Below are 18,184 nucleotides of genomic sequence, written 5' to 3' on the forward strand. Positions count from 1 at the left end.
TCCCTACACTCAGGGTTTTTTCACACCCATCATTTCCCTTCTACTCTCACTACCACTTCTATTTTTAAACTTCTACCATTTCATGCTTGTACTTCAGCAGCAATTTCCTGATTTTAGGTCTCTCTCCACTTAAATCTACTTTATAAACTGAAACAAATTAATTTTCCTAAACAGTCTTTATTTGATCAAGCCATTCCTCTATTGAAAAAGCTTTTAAAGCTTCCCACTAATTACAGAAAAAGTCCAGATCCCTGATGGCATTCAGGATCGTCTACAACTGAGCCCCAACCTACCTTTCTCATCTTTCCCCTACTCTACATGTGGCTTCCACTGCAAACATTTGCTACCTAAACAAAATTTCCCTGCCCATTGGTATTCCTGACTTTTTCTTTGCAGACCTCAACATCCCACTCTTGCCCTATTCTATTGTTCCCATTCCTCTTTACCTATATTCTTCCTATTATTTAATTCATCTCAATTTCCATTTTCCTCCAAACATTTTCTCTCCATAATCCCAGGCAAAAATACTCTGTGCCATTCAGTTAGCACGTACTATCTCTTACTACTTCACAAGTACTTACCACCTAAACTTTGAGTTTCTTGATGACATGAAGTCATATGTTCTGTATATCTTCCTCTCTGTCCAGGACAAGAATTCAATTTATTGAGCTTAATCTGAAAGCCAGACTAAGGAGGTCAACAAGCTACAACATTCAGCCCTCCCTCCCTACACAAATGTGAGTGGCACTGATATCACTATCCTGTTCTCTTACGATGATCCTAATCAGGTTTCTCTGTTTCTGTTTTTGCTTTACCCCCAAGCCTGGAGTCTATGTTTCTAATTCTACAACAAAATCTTCAATTCTTAAAAATCTCCTTTTGCTTACTTGTTTTGGCAATTCTGACTTTGGAACACACCTCAATCCTGAATAACACAGCCAAGGGCTTAGAACCTTCCCTTCCCTGGACATGTTCTACCTGCAAATCTGGACAGTGATCCAACTTCAAAAAATACATTACTATAAGATCTGGTTAACTACCCAGAATACTAGTTAGAGAACTTAAAACAAGAGACAGAGAAAGAAAGAAAAACCCATATAAAGTTAAGACCAAGATTTAAATAGAAGCAAACATCTTAAAGTTTAACAGGATACCTGAAAATAACACCTATTTAATCTTTAAAATAATCTAAATCAAGCAGCTTGCTCACATATGAAATTAATTTGTAACCTACTCCAGGTACTTTTTGTGTATAGCAATACCTTAAAATAGGAAAGAGAATCAAACATTTCTTCAATCTGTTCTGAAGACTGAACAGATAATGATGATATTGGATGAGATGAACTCAAGGAATCTTTCTTCAGGGTTTTAAATCGAGCATCTAAGAAATCTTCATACTAGCAAAAAATGAAACAGATTAAGAAACCATGAACAGTATTAAGGACAGAGGCAAGTATAGTAATTATTTATATGAATTAGACTAATTACTGTTTAAGGTCATTATAAAAAATTAACTAGCTTCACTAAACGTCAGAAATAAGCTTTTGAAAATGTAGCAAGAATGTGACATTTATGCATATTCCTTAAATTTGAAAGTAGAATTATAACCTCCTGGCCCCATGGAAAACAGTGTTTCCTAAACAACAGTATAAGCTGAGAATTTATTACTAAAGCAACCAAATGCTAAATCCAGATATTCAAAATGAATATTTAAAAATGGCTAGTGTATATTTGTAAAATAAAATCTGAAATAAAAAAAATAGGAACTGTTCCTTAAGCTGATTTCTCATACATAATCCAGCTTTTCTGTTAAGATAATATACATTTCCCTTAACTAAGGTTCATTCGAAGTAAAATATAACTCTTAGACAGCAAGAAGTCTGAGAGCTCAGTAGATGAGCTTCTCTAGAATGTATATTAGAAGTTTTTTAACATTCTGGGCACCACCAAGTGGTGAAACTGTATATCTCTTTGCTTACTTAATTAAGTAGCATACACAGATTTAGAATACCTTGCTTATTAATATTCTAGCTTAAAATGAGTTTATTTTACCACCTGAAATTTTTGAACAGGCCCTACATAAAAATTTCAAATTGAAAGCTCTAACAGTACTCTTTTTTTGGGGGGGGGATTTTTATTGGAGTATAGTTGATTTACAATGCTGTATTAGTTTCAGGTGTATAGTAAAGTGAATCAGTTACACATACACCTATCTCCACTCTTTTTTTTTTTTTTTTTTTTAAATTTTTTTCCCACATAGGCCATTACAGAGAGTATTCCTTTTTTGAAGCAATCTTGGATCATATATTCAGGAAGTTTAATAGAAAGTCACAGAACTTTAGAGTTGAAAGGGATCTTTATACTCTTCCACCTACTGCTTGAATTATTTGGCAATATCTGTCATATATGACCTAGTGTGTCCAAATATCCCTAATGATAAGAAACATCTCCAGAGCGTCTAAGAACATAGTAACAATATTATCATGCTCCCTGTAACAGAATGGTGGTCCACGTCTTTGAAAAGGGCACAAAATATGGTTTGTACCTAAAAAGAGCAAATTATTTGTCTGTGTCAGCTTATGTATCACTGTTGTAAGAATGATCACAGTGATAACAGAGAGACAGCATTGCTACAAAATGTCTTAATTTTTTTCTCTTTATACATAGGATAAAAAGTTTTGTTTTGCAAAAAAAGGCTTTTCAACTCTATCTGAGTTCTTTCAAGCAGAAGGGCCACATCTATTAAAATAAAATGTAGCAAAGCAATTTAAAATGTTCATCCTAATGACGAAGTGTAAAATAATTCCACAAAATTTCAGCTTTCTGAAATACATCAGTAAATAAAAGCACAATTTTCACTGTCAAATCTCAAGAGGTACAGAGATCAATAACAAGGGTCAATTTTATCGTATCTTTCTAGAAACATTTTCATTACTCCAAATGAATGGAAAATACATGTTGAATATGATTTGGCTATTTTTCCCCCTGGCATTCATAGTAGGCCTAACAAATAGTGTACTTACACTGGAGAGCTCTCCAAATATTTTTTCCAAAGAGAAATACTCCATGAAAGTAGCAAAACCTTCATTTAGCCATACATCGTTCCACCACTGCATTGTTACCAGATTACCAAACCACTGTGGGAAAAAACAAACTACTAACCAACTTTACACTCTCAAGAATTTTCTAATAATTGAATTGTCAGATTAATCACCTATAACCAGATTACAATTACTGAAAAATATACTTATTACAGTTAACACAAACTATATTCAAATTAAAGACTTGCAAATAAATTATATTTGCAATATAAATTTACTTTAAAAGTAAAATTGCATAAATTGTATAAATTCACTTTAAAAGTAAAATAAAAAATTTAACATTTTACCTTAAATGAAACAGGCAAGAAAGACAATTAGCATATTTATCAATTTAACACACATTATATACTAGGTAAACAAAAACGAGTCACCTCATTAAAAGTAAGATTTCCTAGATAATGAAATTCTACTTTCTAATGTCAAGTTAGTAATATTATTTTCCATTGTATTTACAATCATCATGACAACTAAAAATTAAATTTCTATGTGAGGGATGTTCCTATAGTCAGAGAGCCTGGACTGCAGGTTTCTCCTCAGTCACCCAAGTTGAGGGCAGTATTTACATGATTCAAAACAGAATTCAAATAACATTCCGTAAGAAATTTGGCATGCATACAAATAAATGAAATCAGAAAGAACTTTAAACGGCTTTTTCCATGAGGTGGTAAGAAGAAGGAAAAAAATGATACGAGACTCCCTTAAAAAACATGCATCTCAAAATCCCTGAAATAAAGAGTGGTAAATAAAGAGTGAAATAAAGGGTGTGCAATTTAGTCAGTGTGGCCAAGGGCTTGTCTCGAACCATCAGCAAAATGACAGGGTTACTAGGTACTGAAACAAAACACCTTTGAGAATTACGAAATCGTATTTTTCAAAGATATTATCTTAAAACCTGTTTCAGAGGAAGCTGACTTGTAAGTCCTAAAGAAGAAGGAAATGAGAAACACTCCCCCAGGGGTGATGGCCGGACCCAGAAATAACAGACCTAGAGCAGATTCCCCCCAAAAACAACTTGTCTACATGCCTAAAACTGTAACAGTAAATAAGCATACGCTTCATATGCCAGCATGTCATGAAGCCCTCATGAGGGCTGTAGCGGGGGCTACAGACTGTGTCTGAGGCAGGCTGTCAACTGCCAGAGCATGTCCCACTCTTCCTCCACATGCTCCCACCATCACAACACCCCCATACCACACCCTACCCTGATAAACACCTCATCGAGGGCATAAGAGAGACAAGGTGTTGGGGAAGAAAGAGGGAGGTTCATGTACTCATAATTTTCTTTCTTTTTCTCTATGTCATACAGAGTACCTTCCCTCTCCCAAATTAACTAAGAACCCAGTTTTAGCAGGAGACAAAACAATAAATCTAGTCCTGACAACTACAGTCCAAGAGTTGTAAGAAGAGTACAACTCAGGGAAAAGGTTTCTTCCCCACCAAGTTATGAAAAGTAAGAGAGATAATGGATGTGAAAATGCTTTATAAACTGTAAAACCCTATACAAAACATTAAATAGCATTTTAATCTGAAAATTAAGTTTGTTTAAAAAGCATCATATTATTATGAAAGAAGACAATACTATAATAAAAAGCTGAATTATTATTAGCATCTAAATGTATTCTAAAAATCTAGGATATGAAACAGACCACAGGTGTGAGATACAACAGCCTTGGTTGCTGATACCTGATGGGCCAGCTCATGAGCGATGATTTTAGTAACCAGTTTTTTATCCACCACTGAAGAAGTATTATTATCATACAGAAGTGTCTCTTCTCGGAAGGTGAGCAAACCCCAATTTTCCATTGCTCCTGCTTCGAAGTCAGGAATAGCCACCAAATCTGGACATAACAAGAAAGAAGTGATCAACTTCACCCCATCTAAGGCACTCCCTAATTAAACCAAAATATTCTACCCATTGGTCTATCACTGAATCAGAAGGCAGTGAATTCATTTATACTCCTAAGGAAAGGAACCTTCCTAGCCCTGTATGCTCCTCACCTACCTGTCAGCTGAGGAAGACCTGACCAACCCCCCCGTAGAGTCACTGTTGCTCTGTCCCTGAGCAAGAGAAGATACCTAATTCCTTCACAGTGAAGACGTTCCCAGAGCAAGGAGGACAAGATGCAGGGCCAACGTTCTTCTAGCTAAAACCAGCTCCACGTTGAACAGCACTGAAATGCTCTTGCTTTCCTGAGCTCTCATTACTCCTATTATCATTTGAATTAGGAATTTCTTAGGAAGTTAGAATTACTCCAACTCCAGACTAAGCCCTAAGCAAATCCCCACTTACACAGCACCTCTGAAATAGTCCCATAAATTTCTAAGTGTTTTAAGCTCCACTTTCAGATACATCCATGGAATCTAAATAATCTTAACAAATACAATTTTGAAGGCAAACAATTAACAGCGTTTCTTGGTTTTCCTTTAAAATAACTTCGGCAAAAGTTCTTCCGCAAAAAACATTTGCAACATAAACCTAGGTTATAATGATAATGAAAATCAGAGGCACTGTTTAATTCTTACCCAGTTTCTTTAGTGGGTATTGCATTTCAAAGTAGTTTTGATAAAACTCAAGAAGCTTCACAGTTGTTTCCAAGGCATGGTGAACTTGACCAATCTTTTCTGGGACAGCATATATAGAAACCTAAAAGGTAACAGGTATGATGTAAAGACAGGTACAATTAAAATGGCATGATATTCAGGTGAACACTGTCAAGATTAGCATACCTGAGAACTACATAGAGGTATACGAGATTTTTCAGGACAGCAACTCTCACTTATAGTTCTTTTAACCCCTATAGGATTTAGCAAGTCATTTCCATACATACAACAATGTTAAAAAAAAAAATAAAAGCAATCAGTAAGTTTTAAGTTAACATGATACCCAAAATAAACTATTTTGTATCATATAGCAATTCATAAGCATCTGCCTGTTCAATTTTATGATACTCTTCTCTGCCTCTCCATTACCTACAATGGCCCTTCCTTGTCTATGAGCTATCAAACTGTAAATTATTTGAAAGCCAAAACTAAGTTTTCATCTTTTTAGCACCTATCACAGTGCCTGGCATTGAGCAGGCATTCAATACAGAGAAGTCACAGCTTACAAGGGAGTTAGTTCTAACATAAACACCTAAGACAGAAATGTTGAAATTACCCTGGGAAAACCTATTAGAGACCAACACATTCTCTTGCAGTAAGTATGGCACAGCCAGTTTTTCTTGGAAGCCTTGGAACTGCTTCCTTTTTTTTTTTTTTTTTTTTTTTTGCAGTTGTTGGCTTGTTTTTAAGGACCATGTTGTATCAAAAATAACCATACCCAGCAGAGTGAAACACTCAGTGAGTGGCACACGGTAACTAAAACCAACTAAGCAGATACTGGGATTTATGCCCACACTGCCCACTCACTTCAGGGCGCATGCTCCAGGGAAGATGCAGTTGCCCACATTACTTAAATTGTTATTCTTTCTCTCTTTTTCTGATTAAGTGCATAAGTTAAACACACATGATGTAACTAACTATACATGTCTTATCAGTAAGTATCAAAGGCAAAATTTAAGCAATTACATTAAAAGCAACAGGTTTTAAAAAGCAATATTTATTGTTTTTCAATGGACTGAAAGAAAAAAATCCCTCTGTACTCAACTTGGGAAAGTAGGATATGGACAAGACACAGCAGAAGATAAAAACCTCAAAATAAAGATCCCAACAGGTGGGAAACAGAGACCTATTGAATAATTCATCATTTGAAAAAATACATTGGTGAACTCTAACCCCAAATTATTTTTGGTTTTTCATTAAAGCACTGGAAAACAGTCAACAATTTCTCAGAGGTCACAATTTCAGCTTTGTTTTTATGTGGGGCCTTAGTCTATAGAACATATGCATTAATCACAAAAACATGGAGGTAACATGGCATTAAAAATTAAATATAAAGAAAAAATTTTAAGTAAACAAACAACAAAATTAAATGCACAGGCTCTGTAGTTAGACTGCCAGGTTCAAATCTCTGCTAGCTGTGTGAACTTAGTTAGCCTCAATCTCCTTATCTATGAAATGGTGATAAAAGTAGCTCCTATCCTCACAGGGTTGCTGTCAGGATTAAATGAACTATTATGTATAGAACTTAAAATAGTGCCTGACACAAAAGAAGTGTTCAATAAACAGTAGTTATTATCATTACTACAAATAGAATCCCATCAGAAATGGGGTAAAACATGTATGAGCAGAGCATTTGTGGCAACAGTGACAGGAAGAATGAAGTGTTAGGAGTTCAGTTAGCCCATTTAAAATATGGTACTTTCTAAAGTAACTGTGGAAGAAATTTAATATCACATCATGTGGCCAAGTGTACTTCACCAGCCTAGCACTCGAACATCTGCAGCCCTTGGTACAGGACTGTGACCACAGCTTATTGAATTCAGTCACCACCTGCCAAAGGACCATGCACATTTCCTGCATCATTCCCCCTGTGAAAGTGTTAGCACACAAGCACACACAACAAAGTCTGACATATTCTTCTTAAATCTAACTACCATTATAAATGACTGTACCAAGATCACTTGGAATTTGAGACCAGTCTTTATTATTTCTGCCTGCTCTTTCCACACATACATATTTTATGTTCCAGTCAATGTAACCATCTAGAAGATGCTGTCCTAATAGGAACACCACCCATATACTCCAGGTTCCTCCTCAAACATCCTTCTCCCAAACACACCATTTGGCCACTCCCATCACTATGTGCGAAAGCATCTTTCATTAGATGAAAAGTAAAGGGAGAAAAAAGAAGTTCACATGGAACTGAAATCTGACCAAAGGATCCACTGAGTCCCATTTCTGGAATACAATGACTAGGAAGAAAGGTAGTTTGGCATTTTCTCTTTCCTTCTACTTCTCTTCCTTTAAAAAATGTGCTGTGAATTCTCACTAGAGATGAATTGTCAGGTCATTACAATTATTATCATGCTTGTTTTAAGAGCAACAGAAGCAGTAAGAAATAAACAAAGAAAGCAATCTAGTTCAACAAAGAAGTTTTGACCAGCACCCTGCACTTGGTAAGAGCACTCTAAACACTGTTAAATCCAAGTCAACTGGTGCTCAGGCCTTAAGGCTTACAACTTAAAACTTTTCCTACAACATCTCTTGCTAAGACTGGGAGATTTATAAAAGACACAAAAAAGTCTCCTAGTCAGCTCTCAGAGAAAAAAGTTAAGACTGAGGAACAGCAGATTTGTTAGGTTTAACTTACTCTGCTCCTTAGTTTAATAAGAAGCAAAAACTAGATAAAAGCAAAACCAGAACCAAACCTCATCCCCCCAAAAGAACAACAATACAGCCTGCAAGATTTATGAAGATAGAAAATATTGGAATCTTCCAATACTAAGTTTCCTGAAAAACACCAGCTTTCCTACACAGACAGCTGAACATACAAAAAGCATAAATTCCTTAAAAAAAAAACCAAAAAAAACAAAGAAACCTCACCAGAATGAAGTCTATCCAGAATAACTGATTACATGGGACCTGAGACTTTAGGAGAATGATATAAATTACGTATAATGTCCCTAGTTGGTGGAAGGATACCTGAGGAAATGTTGTCTGTGGAGCTAAGTCATGTTCCTGACTAAATAAGAATAAATTAAAATTATAACTTCACATGGATAATAGTGTTGAAGGTTCTGTTTGGATGTTAAACAGCCATGATGTCCACATCTGACTAACCACCAATGGATTCTGATTCTACAAATTAGACCTGTCTATGGTAAAAACGAAATCAGGTAATGGCAACAACAAAATAAAAACCTCAAGACAAACTGATAAAGTGTATTTCAAAACTAGCCTAGAATTTTCTAGGTAATTCTGGCATTCCTACTGATAAAGTGTATTTCAAAACTAGCCTAGAATTTTCTAGGTAGTTCTGGCATACCTGAAGGCAGAGAGAGGTTTAAGGAACACTGAATAATGGACAGAAATGATAAATGTTCTCTCTTTCTTTAGGTCTTTGACAACATAGTAATCTTTATCACTGAACAGGCCACGTTTAATAATCCAGTCAACTTTGACATTTTCAGTTGTTTACTATGACTGACATTAATAAGTAAAGCCCTACTGCCTTACTCCTGAATCTTGTGAAATAGGCCTAATGTCAAATATTACAAAATAGAACATATCCTAGAGATTACAACATTTTAGTGGAACAAAAATCCTTTATTAGACTCTAAGTCTGAATTTCTGATCACCATACCTACAAAAATTACATCACTTGTTATAAGAAGCAGTATATTGTGGTAGACAGTGAATTCTGACTATCATTTACTGGCTATGTAATCTAGGTCAATTACTTAACCTCTCTGGTACACTGTTTCTTCATCAGCAATATGAGGCTAATGCCTTCCCCTCATTTGGTTTATAAAATAAAAAGATGTTTATAAATGAGAGCTCAAGACAGCTGCCTGCACAGAGTATAACTCCACACATGCTAGAGTCTTCCCCATTTCCTAATAAAAAGAGAAAGTTAATAAAACAGTTGTTTATTTGTAATTTTTTCAAAACACATTTACTACTGGGTAGCATTAAAAATGATAAAGGTTATTTATATTTATATATACAAGGGAGTTTACATACATACAAGGGAGTTTCTCTGTGTGTGTATTACTATCTGCCAGGTACCGAAGATTTTACAGGAATTTAAAAAATTTAATCCTTGAGAGAGCAGGCTAATATAGACAATATAGTATTAGAGTTGTGGAAGGTGAGGTTTAGAGAACTACAGAGCAGTCTGCCCAAGGGCACACAGGTAGAAAGCTGTATAGGAGAGATCTGAACCGAGGTAGATGCCAGAGTCCATGTTTAACCATGTTGCTTCCTAATACATGTAAATAAAAAGCAAAAAAAGTCATTTGAAACTCCTCTCTCTTTCAATCTCTCTCTCTTTCCAGTTGACCCTTGAATAATGACAGGGTTAGCGGCAACAACCCTCGGAGCAGTTGAAAATCTGAGTATAACTTATAGTCAGTCTTCTGCATCTAAGGATTCAAACTATGGATCGTGTAGTACTGCAGTATTTACTATTGAAAAAAATCTGCAATAAGTGGACTTGTGCAGTTCAAACTCGTGTTCTTCAAGGGTCAACTGTTGTGGACAAAATATATATATATGTTATATATATATGTTATACATATATGTTATACATATATGTTTTATATATATGTTATATATATGATATATATATATATATATATATATATATATATATATATCATATATATAATATATATAAAAAATATATATATATAATATATATATATATATATATTATATGAGGTATATATCTGAGCAGTGAATAATTCAGCCTGACTAGGTGAAAGAATTCCATTGGAGCAATTGGAAATATAACTGAATTTATGAGGGCCTTGAATATCACAGAAGGATGAGTTTGAATGTAATCCTACAGGCAGTAAGAAGCCAGCATAGCTGTTGAAAGAAAGAATGAGAGAGGGATGGAGGGAGGGACAGAGGGAGAAAGAAAGAGAGAGGGAGGGAGGGGGAGAGAAAGAGAGAGAGGGAAAATAAAAAGCCAAGACTACATACATTTTGAGATACAATAAAAAGTGCTGGGGATTTTATATCAAAGAGTGTGATAAGAACTACAACAGAGATGTAACTAAAGTGCTATGAAATATCAGAGAGGGAATGATTAATCCCAGCTGGGGAAAGAACGAAAAGTTTCAAGGAGAGGGTGGTACTCAGCTGGCTCCTGAAGAAGCAACTTGACTTAAGATCGAACCTTTTAGGTTTTATCAAGGCTGCAACATCTGCATCAAGGGCTAAATTTGGGGTGCAAAACTTGAAGAGAGATTAACTGAATTTTTTTCAGAATTAAACCAGTCTTAATATCCTTTCGAAAGGATTCCGAAAAACTCTTTGGTTTAGACTTGCCAAAAACTCTTTTAAACCCAAAGGTGAGTAAATGATATTGAGCACTTACTCAACGTAGTCCACGTTACCCTTGAACACGAACAGGTCTCCATCCTTTGAGCGTAAAGTCATTTGGCAGTGTTATTGCTGATGAAGAGCCAGATAATCCTTACCTCACCCCTTCTCTCTAAGAGTTAATGGAGTAGACATGATAATCTTTTCTAACAGAAGGAGTATGCCCCTCTTAATTAGCAAATAATAAGATCCAAATACACTGTGATTAAAATAAAGTTCTTTGGTCTGGAAAGGAAGCCCAAATCCAAGTGAATGTGTTCAAAGGGTCGAAAACATACCCTGGTGGGGATCAAAAATATGAAAAAAAATTAAAGAATTCCATCATATTTCTATCATGAAAAATAATCATTTTTAGCTTTAAAAGACTCTTTCCTCCTATGTTGTTAGTATGTGAAGATACTAGCTTTTTAAGGTCTTTACAGTGAAACTAAGGCATAAAATCCAATCAAACAATCATTTACAGACAGATTCAAATGACGAAGAAAAGCAGAGGAGCCTAATTAGAACAAAGGGTCAATCTTGACAAATTACAGACATACCAGACATTTAAACAATCTTCTCTCTCTAAGATGCAGAAAATTCAATCAGGACTTGCTTTTTCAAAAGGTGCATTCAAATGACTTTTACAACTTGGAGTTTTTCTTCTAACTAAATTTTTATGCTATCTTTTAAGGCTGCACAATGTTCTAGATTTGCTGCTGCCCAATAAAATTTTCTGCATTGATGGAAATATTCAATATCTTTGATATCCAGTAAGGTAGCCACTAGCCACAAGAATGCTAGAAATGTGGCTACTGAGACTAAGGAAGTGAATTTTAAATTTAATTAATTTTTGCAGCTTTAATGATATAATTAACATATAATATTATGTAAGTTTAAGGTATACAACATGTTCATTAGATACACTTATATATTGTGAAATGATTACCACAGTAGCACGAGTTAACACTTCCATCACTTCACATAACTACCATTTCTTTTGCATGGTGAGAACATTTAAGCAACTCTCTTTGCAACTTTCAAATGTATAATACAGTGTTAACTATAATCACCATGCTGTACATTAGCTCCCCAGAACTTACTTATAACTGGAAGTTTGGACCCTTTGACCAACATCTCCCCATCTCCCCCACCCCTCAGGCCCTGGCAACCACGAGTCCACTGTTTCCATGAGTTCAGTTTTAGATTCCACACATAAGTGAGGTCATATAGTCTTTGTCTTTGTCTGTCTGACTTATTTCACTTAGCATAATGCCCTCAAGGTCCATATATGTTGTTCCAAATGGCAAGATTTCCTTTCTTTCTCATGGCTGAATAACACTCCATTGTATATGTGTGTGTGTGTGTGTGTGTGTGTGTGTGTGTGTGTGTGTGTACACATACACACACGACATCTTCTTTATCCATTCATCCGCACTTAGGTTGTTATTATTATGAATAATAATATTATTATTGTTAGTAATGCTGCAACAAACATGGAAGTGCAGACCTCTTTAAGATCCTGTTTTGATATATATCCTGTGGATATATACCCAGAAGTGGGATTGCTGGATCATATGATGGTACTAGTTTTAATTTTTTGAGGAACCCTCATATTGTTTTCCACAGTGGCTACACCAATTTACATTCCCACTAATAGCGCACAAAGGTTCCCTTTTCTCCACATTCTCAACAACACTTGTTACTTGTTATCTGTCTTTTTGATGGCAGTCATTCTAACAGGTGTGAGGTGGTATCTCACGGAGGTTTTGATTTGCATTTTCCTTCTGATTAGTGATACTGAGCACCTTTTGATCTATCTGTTGGTCATCTGCATGTCTTCTTTGGAAAAATGTCTATTCAGTTCCTCTGCCGTTTTTTAACCAGATTGTTTGGGTTTTTGCCACTGAGTTGTATGAGTTCCTTATATATTTTGAATATTAATCTCTTATCAGATATTTGATATGTTCTTCCATTCCACAGGTTACCTTTTAATTTTGTTGACTGTTTCTTTTGCAGTGCAGAAATTTTTAGTTTGAGGTTCTCCTACTTGTTGATTTTGGCTTTTGTTGCATGTGCTTTGGTGTCATATACAAAAAATTGTTGCCAAGACCCATGTCAAAGAGCTTTTTCTCTGTTTTCTTCTAGGAGTTTTATACTTTCAGATCCTACATTTAAGTCTTTAATCCATTTCCAGTTAATTTTTGTGAGTGGTGAAAGATAAGGGTCCAATTTCACTCTTCTGCATGTGATGATCCAGTTTTCCCAGCACCATTTATTGAAGAGACTACCCTTTCCCCACTGAGTATTCTTGGCTCCCTCGTCATGTATTAGTTGACCATTTTTGCAGGAGTTTATTTTGGGGGTCTTGATTCTTTTCTATTGCTCTGTGTCTACTTTTATGCCAGTACCACACTCTTTGATTACTATGCATATGATTTTGATTACTTTATCTCTGTAGTATAGTTTGAAATCAAGGAAGTGTGATACCTCCAACTTTGTTCTTTTTTCTCAAGATTGCTCTAGCTATTCGAAGTCTCTGCGGTTCCATACAAATTTTAGGATTATTTTTTTCTATTTCTGTGAAAAATGCCATTGGAATTCTGTTGCATTGAATCTATAGATTTTTTTTGTTTGTTTTTAACGCTTGGTAGAATTCACCAGAGAAACTGATCTGATCCTGGGCTTTTCTTTGTTGGGATGTTTTTGATTATTAATTCAATCTCTCTTTATATTACTGATCTGTTCAGATTTTTTTATGTCTTCATGATTTAGTCTTGGTAGATTGTATGTTCCTAGGAGTTTATACATTTCTTCTAGGTTATCCAATTTCTTGGCCTATAGTTATTCACAGTAGGCTCTTATGATCCTTTGTACTTCTGTGGTATCGGCTGTAATGTCTCCTTTCATTTCTGATTTTGAGTCTTCTTTTTTTACTAGTTAGTCTAGCTAAAGTTTTGTCAATTTCATTTACCTTTCTAAAAATCCAGCTCTTCCTTTTGTTGATCTTTTCTACTCTCTTTCTGGTATCTATTTCATTTATCTGCTCTGATCTTTGCTTATTTCCTTCCTTCTGCTAACTTTGGACTCAGTTTGTTAATCTTCTTCTAGTTCCTTGAGGTGTAAAGTTAGGTTGTTTATTTGAGATCTTTCTTTTTTCTTAATGTAGGCATTTATCACTCTAAAGTTCCCTCCTAGAACTGCTTTTGATACATCCCATAGAATGCATATACCACTACATTATACTATTAGAACATTCTGAATTTTATTTTATAAATACCTTTTCCAGTGTGTTGTACATTTTCATGTTTTCATGTTACTAGCTAGTGTCCTTTCAATTCAGCTGGAAGCACTCCTTTCAGCAATTCTTGTAAGGCAGGTCTAGGGGTAAGGGGCTCTCTCAGCTTTTTTTTCTTGTATGGAAAAGTCTTTCTCACTCCTTCATTTCTGAAGGATAACTTTGCTGGATAGAGTATTTTTGGTTGGCAGTTTTCTCCTTTCAGCACTCTGAATATATCATTTGCTTCTCTCTTATGTTCTAAGGCTTCTTCTCAGAAATCCACTGATAGATTTATGGTAGTTCCCTTATAAGTTATAAGCTTCTTTTCTTTTGCTGCTTTTAAGATTCTCTTTGACTTCTGACCATTTTATTATAACGTGTCTTGGAGAAGACCTCTTTAAGCTGAGTGTGTTTGGTAACCTATGAGCTTCATGAACTTGGATATCCAAATTTCTCCCCAGATTTGCTAAGTTCTCAGCAATTATTTTTTAAAGTAAGCTTTCTGCCCCCTGTTCCCTATGTTCTCCTTCTGAAACTCCAATAATTCACAAATTGTTTCTTCTGGTGGTGTCCCACAAATCATGTAGGCTTTCTTCACTTCTTTTTCATCCTTTTTTCCTTTGTTCTTCCCTGACCAGATAATATAAAATTTCCTGCCTTCCAACTTGCAAATTCTTTTTCTTGCTTGATCCATTCTGCTGCTGATGGTCTGTACTGCATTTTTCATTTCATTCACTGTATTTTTCAGACCCAGAATTTCTGTTTGGTTCTTTTTTTTTTTTTTATGATTTCTATGTCTCCGTTAAACATCTCATTTTGTTCACGTACTGTTTCTTGATTTAATTAAATTGTCTTTCTGTGTTTTCATATTATACAGCACAGTTCTAGAGGCTTTCTTATACATATATTGTCTTACTGAAATTCTCTTACAAAAGTAAAATTTAAAGGAACTTAAAAATTATTGATTTTTTTGGTATTCAAATAATGACAGTAAATAACAACTAAGTAAAAAGTAACACTGCTGGTATAAAATGTCAGAGTTGTGAACCAAAAGATTGTTTTCCTTCATAAAGCAGTTACCAGATATCATGAAAGGATTCCTCTCAACCTCCTGTGAATACAGGTTTTCAAGACAATCACCACAACAACATACATACCAGGGTTCCATTTATGTCCTGACTCAGATTCTTCAACTCCCCCACAATGAAAGCAACCAGGTAAGTGCTCATCTTCACACTCTCAGAAAACTCATCCTGAACAAGTCCATCTTCCACAATGACTGATGACTTCTACAAGCAATGGGGAAAATGACAGTTCTGTAACTATGAGAACAAATGACAGTGACATATAAACTGGGAAACTGAAGATTCAGATAGGAAATAAGTAGTGAAGATGCTGGCATATTTTAATCTCTCAGCACAAGTTTCCAAACAACATGGCCCTCAGTCTCAGTCTGTTCTACCATCCTTCATCATGAGGACATACTGAGTACAGTAAAAATCCTTAAGAAGTTCCTAGTCTCAAACAATGGCTTTAAATAAATGTAAGTTAGAAACAGTAAGTAGCAGTGGCTCTGTTTCTCCCCTTTAAAACACCATCAAAACCAAAAATCCTTCCTTATGACCTAGAAGTACTCCATTCTACTGCTACAAATACATTCACACAAGAATGAGCTACAGCTGGTTAATCCCTCCAAATGATCTGAAATGGCTTTGTAAAGGACCGTGTTGATGACCACAAGAAGGCTTAGTGGGATTAAAGGTGGTAAGTCACTAGAAAAGTCTGCAGTAGACACAAGATGAGGGGAGGCGGGCAACCTTGCAGGATTTTCCAACCATGAATTTAAAATAGGTTTGGGGTTACTAGGCAAGTAAGCATTTGACCTCTCTTAGAGAAAGATTAAGGTGAAGAGTACGGCTAGGAGTAGAGCTGCTGAAGTGACATCCTTGTTGAAGGACAGACCATGTACTCTCCTTGACTCAAGGGCTGACTCATAGTCTGTGACATGTGGCTGCTCCTCCCCCCCAGTCACATGGCTTCTGAGAGGTTCCTATCGGCTGCACACAGCTCTCAGGTGTAACCAAAGGAACCCCCCCCTAAGTTCTGTTTGGCATAAAAACAATTCTGCCTGATTTCACCCCCACTACTTCCATGCAGGGCTCACAGCCAAGAAAGATGTCCATGTTCTTGTTGTTCAACCTCCATGTTACCATCTCGATTTCTCAGTAACCAGTAAAACACCAAGGTCAATCATGATTCAACACTACCAAATATTACTGTCTAGAATAGCAAGTTCACCATGTCTTTGAAAATATCACTGTGCTCTTTAGTAGCCGTTCACAGTATTAATATTTGCAGAACTTTAGTACAATAGCACAGACTTCACATTTCCTGCCCATACCTTCCACATCCAGTCTTTCTCTTTCCTCAAGTGCTTCTCAGACTGACTTCCCAATTGATTCCAATACATATTTTACTTTTATTTAAGCATTTTAAGAAAGAATAAGAATGTATATGATTTTAATCATTCTCAACAGTATGGCAAAGAAGAATTCAAGTATTCAAAACAAAGAAAGAGACCCACTCAAAGATTTTACATTCAAGGAATAGAACAGTACCTTAGGCATATTTGATAAAGCAGTGTATTGCTCATCTCTTATGATCCTGATGATAAATGTGGCTTTAAATGCTGGTTCATCAAAACAAGGAAAAGCAGATCTTGCTGCCAAGGGTTCAAACTGAGTTGCTGCAAAGTACCTAAAACAAATGCAAATCCATCCAATAGTTATTGAGTACCTACTATTCAAGCCACCTTGCCAAGTTCTAGGGATACTAAGATAAATATCATACAAGCCCAGACATTAAAGGATTCTCAATCAACTGGGAGAGGCAGAGGTTATACAGTAGAAAGTTATCAGGCTGCGAATCACGTCCTATTAGTGCAAACAAAGCAGTGGAAACAAAGGGTAGGAAACAAAGTCTGCCTAGCGGTAGAGACACTGTAAGGAAACTGGTGACAAAATATGAAGAGGGCCTTTAAAAATGAGGAATATTTGAAAAGGTAGAGAAAGGAAGACAGTGTAGCCTAGAAAGAGTAGGAAGCACAAGGAAGGACTGAGCAGTGCATATTCAGGGACTGGGGGTGGGTGTCCAATGTGGCTGGAGATGAAGCCACAAAGATAGGCTACAGCTGGCCACTGAGGTCTTAAAAAGGTTTCTGATGAAACCTCACTATAAAAGATTGTCATCCATTGCCATTATTCTCTGTACAGACCATGGCTTCATAACACTAAACCTCAAACTCACAACCTGCACTTTCATGAGGACTGAAAAAACTAGGTGTCCTATAGTATGCTGGTGTTCTTTACTCTCTTCAAAAACGAATCAAAAATTTTCCTCCTCTCCTACAGCAACAACACTTGAGAATTTAACTATAAGTCCTCAATTAAAGGTTGGGAGAAAAGCATAAAAAGAGGAGAAATGCAGATTTTTAGTTAAGCAGAGGAATAAAATAGATCTGCATTTGGGAAATCAAACAAACATGGTCATAAGGAATCAGGACAAGTGTGGCCCTAGTGTGCACATATCAGCTACCAGTCAATATGGTACATAGATAACCACCACTGTGGGCATGATTGCCTCGCTTGCTTAGGACTTAGTCCACCTAGAGGGGTGGGGTAGGGAGGGTGGGAGGGAGACGCAAGAGGGAGGGGATATGGGATGTATGTATACGGATAGCTGATTCACTTTATTATACAACAGCAGCTAACATAACAATGTAAAGCAATTATACTCCAATAAAGATGTTAAAAAAAAAAAAGGCAAGCAGAAA

At 35.9% G+C, this 18,184-nt stretch overlaps 1 protein-coding gene across 1 annotated transcript in view; it reads right to left on the bottom strand.

Moving 5' to 3' along the window:
* The window catches only part of LNPEP (leucyl and cystinyl aminopeptidase), a 98,030-nt gene that overhangs the window by 32,816 nt on the left and 47,030 nt on the right, over window positions 1-18,184 (bottom strand). Inside the window, exons 3-8 of the mRNA XM_007466866.1 lie at window positions 16,971-17,109; window positions 15,510-15,641; window positions 5,625-5,745; window positions 4,785-4,939; window positions 3,024-3,137; window positions 1,263-1,397 (exon numbers count right to left, since the gene is read on the bottom strand). Coding sequence (XP_007466928.1) covers window positions 1,263-1,397; window positions 3,024-3,137; window positions 4,785-4,939; window positions 5,625-5,745; window positions 15,510-15,641; window positions 16,971-17,109 — 796 coding nt within the window. The remainder of the gene's footprint in view (window positions 1-1,262; window positions 1,398-3,023; window positions 3,138-4,784; window positions 4,940-5,624; window positions 5,746-15,509; window positions 15,642-16,970; window positions 17,110-18,184) is intronic.

Source organism: Lipotes vexillifer, unplaced genomic scaffold, assembly GCF_000442215.2.
Source record: "Lipotes vexillifer unplaced genomic scaffold, Lipotes_vexillifer_v1.1 scaffold364, whole genome shotgun sequence".
In the NCBI taxonomy this organism is placed as follows: Eukaryota; Metazoa; Chordata; class Mammalia; order Artiodactyla; family Lipotidae; genus Lipotes; species Lipotes vexillifer.